Source organism: Ovis canadensis, chromosome 2 (genome assembly GCF_042477335.2).
Source record: "Ovis canadensis isolate MfBH-ARS-UI-01 breed Bighorn chromosome 2, ARS-UI_OviCan_v2, whole genome shotgun sequence".
In the NCBI taxonomy this organism is placed as follows: domain Eukaryota; kingdom Metazoa; phylum Chordata; class Mammalia; order Artiodactyla; family Bovidae; genus Ovis; species Ovis canadensis.
Genome location: NC_091246.1, coordinates 105,794,230 through 105,804,555, shown reverse-complemented (window position 1 = coordinate 105,804,555; position 10,326 = coordinate 105,794,230). Strand labels below are relative to the sequence as shown.

At 54.3% G+C, this 10,326-nt stretch overlaps 1 protein-coding gene across 4 annotated transcripts in view; it reads right to left on the bottom strand.

The window, feature by feature from the left end:
- Positions 1-1,324: 1,324 nt before the first annotated feature.
- The window catches only part of BLK (BLK proto-oncogene, Src family tyrosine kinase), a 54,117-nt gene continuing 45,115 nt past the window's right edge, over positions 1,325-10,326 (bottom strand). For all 4 annotated transcript variants that reach the window (XM_069574187.1, XM_069574189.1, XM_069574188.1 and 1 more), the window contains 7 exons: positions 10,153-10,299; positions 9,528-9,680; positions 8,118-8,297; positions 6,928-7,004; positions 4,385-4,535; positions 2,693-2,824; positions 1,325-1,967 (listed from right to left, as the gene is read on the bottom strand). In XM_069574187.1, the coding sequence (XP_069430288.1) occupies positions 1,762-1,967; positions 2,693-2,824; positions 4,385-4,535; positions 6,928-7,004; positions 8,118-8,297; positions 9,528-9,680; positions 10,153-10,299 (1,046 nt within the window). In that variant the 3' untranslated portion in view covers positions 1,325-1,761. The remainder of the gene's footprint in view (positions 1,968-2,692; positions 2,825-4,384; positions 4,536-6,927; positions 7,005-8,117; positions 8,298-9,527; positions 9,681-10,152; positions 10,300-10,326) is intronic.

The following is a 10,326-nucleotide window of genomic DNA, read 5'->3' as shown; positions in this document are numbered from 1 at the left end:
GAGGGTCTGCTCTGCTTGAGGTGGGTGGGCTTTCTCCCAGCCGCTCAGCCTACTGTGAGCCTCCTTCTCCTGAGAGCCCAGCATGGAGGCCCAAGGCTTCGAGGGGGCACGGTCTGAGACATCGGGACAGAATCTTCCTGGAAGAATGGCTAACAGTGGTGAGTCCTCACTCCACTATTAAAGCTGTGTGGCCTTGGGTTGGTTACTTACCCTCTCTGTGCCCCAGGTCTCCTCATCTCTAAAACAAGGATCACAGGCTCTGCCTCTCTCTTTATACCCAATAAATACTGACTGATTATGAAGCTCTGTTCGGTTCAGACTGTCACAGGATCAGAGGAGTCGAAACATGGCGAGTTGTTGGGCAGAGGTTTGGGGGAGTGTGGGAGGGAAGAACAGGTGGGGCCCAGGGAATGACAATGAAGCTATTCTGTAACACTGTACGGTGGCATGGGATTATACATAGGTCCACACCCACAGAACACAAGGCAAACAGTGGGTCCTAAGGTAAACTGTATGCCAAGTTGCTTTAGGTGCGGCCGACTCTGCGACCTTGTGGACTGTAGTAGCCCACCAGGCTCTGCTGTCCAAGAATACTGGAGTGGGTTGCCATGCCCTCCTCCAGGGCATCTTCCCAACCCAGGGATCGTACTCATGTCTCTTACGTCTCCTGTACTGGCAGACGGGTTCTTTACCACTGCGCCACCTGAGAAGCCACACAGGGAAACTATGGATTTCGACTAATAATAACGCGTCAGTATTGGCTCATCAGTCCTTACAAATGTATAGCTACCACTGCAAGATGTTAACAATAGGGGAAGTTTGGGGTGGGGCTGGATGAGGGGTTAAATAGGGATTCTTTATATTTTTCATTTAGTTTTCTGTAAACCTAACAGCTCAAAGAAGTAAAATCGAGCATAAACAAAACAAAAACGTGACAAATGGGAGCTTCAATGAATAGTGCGGAGCCTGAAACGTTCCTCGGTGTTACCATTCCCAAGTCACCTGTTTATGCTCCCGGTCCAGGGACCCAGAGCCCAGGGCTTGTTCGCCTCCCTTGCCTGCGCCCCTGCTGAGCAAACCCGGTTTCTCCCCATCACCCAACTCAGACCTGGAGGTTGAGGATGTCTGGGGTGAGGGCGCCACCTGCTGGCGCTACTCTAGCCGCCCTACAAGGCAGTGATGGCGCCCTTGTCTTGGGGCTGGGGTCCTCGATTTTCTCTTGAAACCCAGTGCCATCTGCGAGTCCCTAGACGCAGCACTCATACAACCACGAATGGCATGCATGCGTTGTCCAGGCTTGTCGCCAAGAACGACAGGGGAAACGTCAGGTCTCGCGACTTTATTTCCGAAAAGTCCCAAAGTGCGGAGCGCAGTCTGGGTCTGGCGAGAGTCGCTGGACTCAGGTCGCCGGGGGCCGACTCCTTGTTTCTGGTGCCAATACAGGGAGCCCTCTGTGACGCGATGACGGACACCGAGGAGTGTGCCGGGCACTACTCTGAACATTTCACCAGGTCATCCTCGTGCGGAACATGCGAGGTAGGTTCATCCCCTTTCTGCCAGGGTGAAGGTGAAGGCGCTAAGAGGCTAAGTCGCCTAGGGCCGCACAGCCAGAGCGGCGTGGCGCTGCGATTGGATCCTGCTCCAAAGTCCAGGCCGTGACCCAGCTGCCTCTAGTTTCCTCATCTGAGAAATGGGCGTGCGGACATCTCCCCGCCTTTCAGGTGCATCTGGGGCTGAGGCCAGACAGTTTTGCACGCGGGCCTAGGGCTGCAGCTCGTACTGGCCCTCGGTGGCCGTGTGGAAGTCCTCGAGCACCGACTGCAGGAACTCAAAGGTGGGCCGCTCCTCCGGCCGGCTGCGCCAGCACTCGGCGATGATGCCGTTGTACAGCTCAGGCGGGCACGAGTCTGGGCGGGGCATGCGGTAGCCGCGCTCCAGGTTGCGGATGACCTCGGGGTTGGTCATCCCTGGAGGTGGAAGAGACATGGCTGAGGACCGGCGGGGGCCCGCGAGGCATCCACCGCTGTCTCTGCCCTCAGCCCGGTTGGTGCCACCTTTACGCATTTTTTATTATTTTTTACGCCTCTATTTATTTTTCATTGCTTTGAGAACAGGGTAGATGGTCTCATTGCGGGGCAGTTCCTCCTGGATGGGGTGCTACCTGCTTACCCGGGACTGTCAGGCACACAGGTGAGCATCACTCACCAAGCAGGTGCTTGGTGAACAGGCCCCAGCCCCTCCCACAGGCTAAGGGCCCAAGCCCTTCAGATCCACCTGGGGGTTGACTCTCGGGATGGAGGTTTGGGGGCTGTACCCAGGGTGTAAGGCCAAGGGAGGGACCACTTGGCCACTCAACTGAGGGAAACTAACTGGAAGAGACTTGAATTCAGACCCTGACCTTAACTGAATTCCAGGTTTGCGGGCTCACTGACCTCTGCTGGATGCAGGGGACACAGTCCTGTTTCCAAGAGCAATGCTGACGGGCGGAGGGAAGCCCCGCCCCTCCCCACCCCGCCGCGCCCCGCCCCGCCCCGCCCCCAGAGTGGCACACCTGGGCTTCAGTTTCAACCATGGGGCTCCATTCTGACATGCAGGTGGGCAGCCCCAGGCCCTGAGGATGGGACATCTGCCATCACAGCTGTCTCAGGACGGCCCTGAGCCGGGAGGGTCGCTGTAGGACACAGCTGCCTACCTGGGTAGGGCACACGCCCATAAGTGACGATTTCCATCAGGAGGATTCCAAATGACCACACGTCCGCTTTGATGGTGAACACCCCAAAATGGATGGCCTCTGGGGCAGTCCACTTGATGGGGAACTTGGCCCCTGCGAGAAAAACCATGAGCAGCTTCATGAGGCCATGACTGACTTCCTCCACACCCCCCAACTCCTTGCTCTTTCTCCCCCAGCCCCTGCCCTTCCTGGTGAAGCCTGGGTCACTATATCAGACAGAAATGCGCCCAGGGAGTCATTCAGACCCACAGGACGCATGACCAGGAGTGTGAAGACCCTGGGGGTCCACAGCACCAAAGGACAAATACCACCCCCATCGCCTGCTTTGTGTCTTTGCCTAAACTGGCTTCACTGGGCGACCAGCATGTGTTTCCACCTGGGACTGAAGAGGTCGTTTCCATCTCCCATTAGCCTTGTTTGCTAACAGGAACCCATGACTGGGGCAAGTCATTTAACTTGTCCTTGCCTTAGCTGGGCTTCCCTGGTGGCTCAGACAGTAAAGAATCTGCCTCCAATGCAGGAGACCTGGGTTCAATCCATGGGTCAGGAAGATCCCTTGAAGAAGGGAATAGCTACCCACTCCAGTATTCTTGCCTGGGAAATCCCATGGACAGAGGAGCCTGGTGGGCTACAGTCCATGGGGTTGCAAAGAGTCATATGCAACTGACTAACACTTTCACTTTACTGCCTTAAATAATCCTTTCCTGCAAAAGGGAAGTGGTGACACGTGACTCATGTACCTGCTAGGGTCACAGTGAGGAAAGAGTTCAAATCCTACAGCCCTGGATGACGTCCACAGCAGCTGCACGGCCCATCCCTCGATCACCCGCACCTTCTCTAGCTTTCTCGCCTGAAGTTCCCTCAATGAATGGGACAGATAATCCATTTCCCGTGTCAACTGATTAATATGTTCACTAGTATCACTCACTAACTTGCTTAATGAAATGTACTTTGAGTGCCTCAAATCCTCTTGTAAAGAGGATTTTGCCTAGTTTTTACAAAGTAAAGCAAAGCACCTGTAGTGACCCCAATTCAGGTATTAAGTTTTTGCTGCTCATACGTTGGGCTTTCCAGGTGGCATTAGTGGTAAAGAACCCGCCTGCCAATGCAGGAGATGTAAGAGATACCTGTTCCATCCCTGGGTCGGGAAGATCCCCTGGAGGAGGAAATGGCAACCCATTCCAGTATTCTTGCCTGGAGAATCCCATGGACAGAGGAGCCTGGTGGGCTACAAGTCCATAGGGTCTAAAAGAGTTGGACATGACTGAAGGGACTGAGCAGGCAGGCGTTTAGGGCAGTGTTTTCTAAAGTGTGCTCTGTGAACCCCTGGTTCTATGAGAGGTTCACAGAACCTATGTGGAAAAAGTTTCTGGGGTTCCAATGACTTCGGGAGACGCAACATGAACCGTGTGTGCACCGCTCCTAAGCTGCGTGCCCTCTCAGTGCCTTTATCATGCTGCTACGGGCTGGGGATCTCCAAGGGAGGGCTCATGGAAGGGGTGGTATCTCTAAACCTACTCTCACCTAGTCATTCCTCCTGAGGCACCTGTGGTCTCCAGAGCACATCAGGGAAATGCTGAACCAGTTGGGAGCAAGGTCAGACTTGTACGATAAGAAGTCCAAGGGGGACTGGGGAGTTGGGGTGCTGCTCACCCTCCTGGGCGGTGTATTCGTTGTCGATGATCCGGGCCAAGCCAAAGTCCCCGATTTTGCAGCACAAGGCCTCAGACACCAGGATGTTGGCCGCTCTCAGGTCCCGGTGGATTGAATTCATCTGCTCGATGTACGCCATTCCTTCTGCAATCTGAGGGAGGGGCCCCACAGTGAAGGCCAGCCCCTCTCAGGGCAAGAAAGGACTTTAGGCCACCCTCTGCATCAGAGCCAGACATCAGAGACAGGCGGCGTGAAGGCTCCAAGGTGTGACAGGACGGGGGGAGCTGCCGTGTGGCTGCAAAGTGGGGCACACGGGCTGCGTTTGGAGGGGAGCTTTGCACTTCATGCTATAAAGTGAGATGAGGAGCACCCGGAAGGCAGAGTGTGCAAGCGTGTGTGTGCCTGTACACAGAGCAAGGCGCTAGCATGATCACAATGTGTTTTAGAAGCTGTGCACCTGGAAGGTTCTGATTTTCTGCTTTCTTAACCTTCAGATTCTTGGCCACATCTACTTAGAAACTTATTTATTTGTAGAGTACATCATGAGAAACACTGGGCTGGATGAAGCACAAGCTGGAATCAAGATTGCCGGGAGAAATATCAATAACCTCAGATAGGCAGATGACACCACCCTTTATAGCAGAAAGCAAAGAACTAAAGAGCCTCTTGATGAAAGTGAAAGAGGAGAGTGAAAAAGTTGGCTTAAAGCTCAACATTCAGAAAACTAAGATCATGGCATCTGGTCCCATCACTTCTGGGAAATAGATGGGGAAACAGTGGAAACAGTGTCAGACTTTATTTTTTTGAGCTCCAAATCACTACAGATGGTGACCATAGCCATGAAATTAAAAGACGCTTATTCCTTGGAAGAAAAGCTATGACCCACCTAGATAGCATATTCAAAAGCAGAGACATTATTTTGCCAACAAAGGTCCGTCTAGTCAAAGCTATGGTTTTTCCAGTGGTCATGTATGGATGTGAGAGTTGGACTTTAAAGAAAGCTGAGCACCGAAGAATGGATGCTTTTGAGCTGGGTGTTGGCAAAGACTCTTGAGAGTCCCTTGGACTGCAAGGAGATTCAACCAGTCCATCCTAAAGGAAATCAGTCCTGAATATTCATTGGAAGGACTGATGCTGAAGCTGAAACTCCAATACTTTGGCCACCTGATGGGAAGAACTAACTCATTGGGAAAGACCCTGATGCTGGGAAAGATTGGAGGCAGGAGGAGAAGGGGACAACAGAGGATGAGATGGTTGGGTGGCATCACCGACTTGATGGACATGAGTCTGAGTAAACTCCGTGAGTTGGTGACGAACAAGGAAGCTTGGCGTGCTGCAGTCCATGGGGTCACAAAGAGTCAGACACGACTGAGCTACTGAACTGAACTGAACTTAGAAACTCAGGTGACTTTTCATATCCTTTGCTTCTTGGCAACCCAAGATTTCCCAAAGGCTTGACAGAGAGCACTGACAACGAGTGAGAAAAGGAAAAGAAAGGGAAAAAAGGGAGTGAGCAGGCTTATCATGAGCTGTGGTTTGAAACCAGTTACCAGGCTTAGTTTTCCGAGACCACCTCACCATCCTGTTCAGCCCAGCCTGTGTGCACCTCAGTGGAAAAAAGGCGGTGGAAAAAAGGCACGGTGACCTCAGTTCCTGCCCTGATACTCACAGCAGATAACGACTTGGAGGGGGTGGGGGTGGCGTGGGAGAGGGGAGGGTGCCTCCCTCCAACAGGATGTGTGTGTGTGTTTCTGAGTCTCGCGGGCTGACCACAGGCCGGAGCTTTTCTTCCGAGAGTTCCAGTTTCAACAGACACACACCCAGGGCCACCGGATGTGCTTTGCTGCCAGTTAGAATCATCAGCTAAAATCCCCCGGGAGGAACGCTTCCCTCCTCTTCATTTTGCTCTTCACTTCATGATGTCTGAGTCTACAGAAGGCATTGATGGCCACCATCTGAGGATGGAGGAGGTCACCACAAAGTGCTGACCCGCCATAGGACGTGGAATTCGTGGGGACTTTCTGGGTTCCCCACACCATCCTTTCTTCCTCTGGTTCTCACCAACAGAACCTTCATGGCTGCCCAGGAGAAGGACTACATTTCCCAAGCTCCCTTGCAGCTGGGTACAGGCAGGTGAAAGGTGGCCAGAGGGCTGGGAGAGCAAGTGTAGGGAGTGACTTCCAGCACTTGGCTCTAAAGGGAGTGGGTGTGGTTTGCCCCCTCCATCCCGCTTCTTCCTCCTGGCTGAGGAGGACAAGATGCTAAAGCGTGAGCAGGCTCCCTGGGTGGGAAGATGATCTGTTAAGACCCAGTGGGTGGAAGAAACCTGGGTCCCTGTGACTCTGAGAGGCAGCTCCACTGCCCACCCCAGACTGCCCGCCTCTGGTGCTTACACACTGAAGCTATGATGGCTTGGGTTTTCTCTCTCTCACAGCCCAGCCTAAATCTAATGGACACAGCCTCCAAAGAGTTGATCTCGCTGAGCTGCAAGGGCAGAGGACAGGGCCCAGGGGCCTGGATCCCTGCACTTGGAGCTCACGAACCTGGGCCGACATGTCAATCAGCCTTGAGAGGGACAATCGGCTACCTTCATCCGTCTTCAGGAAGTCCAGCAGGCAGCCTGGGGAAAGAGAAATTGCAGCTGATCTTCTGCAGGGTGACCCGACCCTGGCCGGGCCGGCTTCTCAGGGTGTGGGCTGCTGCCCACCTGGGCGGGAAGTGGGTGGCACTCTTTCAGGTCTCTTGTGCCCCCACGGCTGCAGGTGCCACTGCTCTACAGAAACTCCCACCTCAGCCTTCACAGCTCCCAAGAGGCGCTGGTCTGCTGCCAGCTGCTCGGAGGACGTGAGGTCTCAGTCAGGTTCAAGGTCACACAGTCAAGGAACCGGGTCAGAAACTGCTCATGCCCTGCATGACATTACAAAGCATCTTCTGCCCACTTCACCCTTTGTTGGCAGACATTCTGCCTCCGAGGATGCAGGAAATCACCAGCATTACGGAGACTCATCTCCTGGAGCTGGTACAGGGACAGAAGCTGCTCCTCTCTGGTATCTAAGAGCGGGGGACTGCTCACCTGAGGGGTGGCTAAGAGGTGAGCAAGGGAGCCACATGCCTCCAGCTCAATGTAGGACCCCTTCATGACACCCTTTAAAGAACAGTCAGCATCAACACAGCATTTTAGGATCCGACAGGAGTCGGGGTGCAGTCAGGGTCCTAGGAGGGGTGAGAAGGATTCCCCAGGCCCCAGTAGAGAATGGCCATACTCTAGACCTCAGTGGCCATCTCACCCAACCTCTCATCATCCGTGTTGAAAATGCTGATAGGGTTGTACAAGGTCTCCTGGACTAGAACCGTCTCTGGATGCCCAGCCTACTATTCTTTAGACTTTGCTGCCCTCTGTCCGCCCCAGGGGGTGCCAAGCACGGGAAGCTCCCTGCAAAGATGCTGGTGCAGGGTCTCCTGAGCTATGGAAACTCCTCTGTAAGACCACTTAGCTGTCTTGTTCTCATCACCCTTCACTCTGCCCCCACCCATGCATGTGGAACACCCTAGATCTGCAGGATGTTGGCTGCTTGACCCAGCTCATGCCTCAGTGGTCCCCTGCAGAGGTCCCCCGGCCAGGCAAACTCACAGCAGCAGGTCAGCCTTATCCTCCTCGGTGCCCCCAAGCCTGGACCCCCACCCTCAAGCCTTCCTGGCTGTGTGAGGGGCACAGCCCCGGGCAGGGCCCCACCTCTGGCCATGTATTCCGTCACGATGTAGATGGGTTCCTTGGTGACCACCGCGTAGAGACGGACCAGCCTCTCATGCTGGAGAGTTTTCATCAGGTTGGCCTCGCCCAAGAAGGCCTCCGGAGACATGGTTCCCTCCTTCAAGGTCTTGATGGCCACCTTGATGTTGTTTTTATAATAACCTGAGGCCCGGGGACAGAAGATGAAGAGGATGTTCAGAAGACTTGGAGGTGGGGGGAGGTGATCCCTTATCCAAAATCTACGTAAGCTTCCAGGAGCCATCCCTGTTCTATATAGATGGGGCACTGTGGCCAGAGCCCTGCCCCCTGGAAGTGGTCCTGGGCTGGAATTACAGCTCCTGATGGTGACGGATGCGCTCGCTTACCTAGAAGGATTAAGCCTGTCCCGGCCTCCTCTGCTAGACAGGAACCCCGGGCAGTTAAGGAAATTACCCAGCCTGGGAGGGGGGCTGTTTCACCTCCCGATCCCTACAGCCAGGTCCGGGGTGTGTCCCTTTTGTCCTCCTATCCCTGCCTAATGAATCTCTTCAACCACTTAATAGCGTCAGTATGGCAGTAAGCATCACAGCAGGATCATAGAGGAGGCCTCCGTGCCCCTCTCTGCACCCTGCAACGTTCACCTCTAGATCCTTATGGCTCCTGCACACACCCCCACCCCCTGCCCAGCCCATTAGGTCCCCGTCTGCACTGACGTGAAAAGATAAGTCAGGACTCAGACTTGCAAGGAGCCAGGGGGAGCTCCTGCCAGGGGTGCCCCAGGCATCAGTCCTGGATGCCGGAGGAATCAGGGAGGCAGCAGGGTCCCACCTTGAAATCATGCCCCAGAGACACGGACCTTTCCAGGGATAAAATAAAGCATCTTTTATATTCCGATCGCACATTGGTAAGCAGAGGATCGGCCATTCACTGTAATTGAAGGGGAGGCCACAGGGGCCAGGAAGTTAAGGGACGGGCTAGTCTCAGAGCTGCAGGTGGTGACTTTGTTATCAGGGTCCTGGAGCCCCTAGTTCACCTCTCACCCTGGTTAACACAGTGTTTCCACCCAGTGAGACAAGCCAAGAGGAGCTAGCCAGGCTCCTCTTCCAGGTCACACAGGAGTCAATGGCAAAGGCAGCTCTGGGCAGTGAAGAAGGAAGGTGGGCACGGGCTGGGGTGGGGGCAGGGGGAGAGCTGGATTCTGCTCCTGCTTCATCACCATATCAGAACAGCTGAGGGCAGGTGACTTCAGCGTTCTGTACTTCCATTACCTCGTCTGTAAAATGAGTATAGGCCCCAGTCCCTTCCCCTTCGCAAGCCTCTATGGGAAGTATGATGCCCCGTGCAGGTCCCGAGCCTCCTGCGTTCTAGGATGTAGGGCAGTGGGTGAGCGACTCCCGAGTACCACATACTCACCCATCCAGACTTCACCAAACTGCCCGGACCCAAGCTTCCTGACCAGCTTGAGAGACTGCCGGGGGATTTCCCATTCATCCTGGGCCCAGGGGTTCTGGGGGGCCAGGCTCACACAGGGGTGGGTGAGCCTTTGGCACAACCCGTCCCCTTTCTCTGCATTAGGAAAGAAGAGATGAGCTGGAGGTCACAAGCATAGACAGATCTGTGGATACCATACAGAACATGAGAGCTGTATCATTCCCGGCTGTGTCCCCGCTCCTTCTCGACAGCCCCCCATCCACCCCAAGTTCAATGTGCACAAGTGCACACACACACACACACACACACTCAGCTCTCTGCATTTGTTTTATGTAAAATAAGCACGCTGTCATTGTCCTGCTGTCTCTAAGACTGAAAATACTTGCTATTCTCCATGTGGTCACAGCCAACATAGAGGGTCAGGGACACAGACAGGGAATCATTATGTTGACAGTTATCAACACCTTAGGTCCAGCCTTGGGATAATCCTCCACCCCTCTGCCCAAACAGCACCAATGGTTCATGCGATCTTGAGAGCTCAGTGATGGAGAGACACGAGGGCTCCTCTGGCACAGCCCAGGCCTCTGTCAGATGCCCCCCCTCTTACTGGAATAGTGCTGCACCAGAGCCTGCAGCGTGGGGAAGGCGTTCCGGGGGGAGATGTAATAGCCGCCTTCATCCAGGGAGCGGATCTTATAGTGTTTGATCACCTCCCCGTGCGTGGTCACATCCTTCACAGACAGCGAAAAGGCACCTAGAGGGTTAACAAAGGCACACGCGT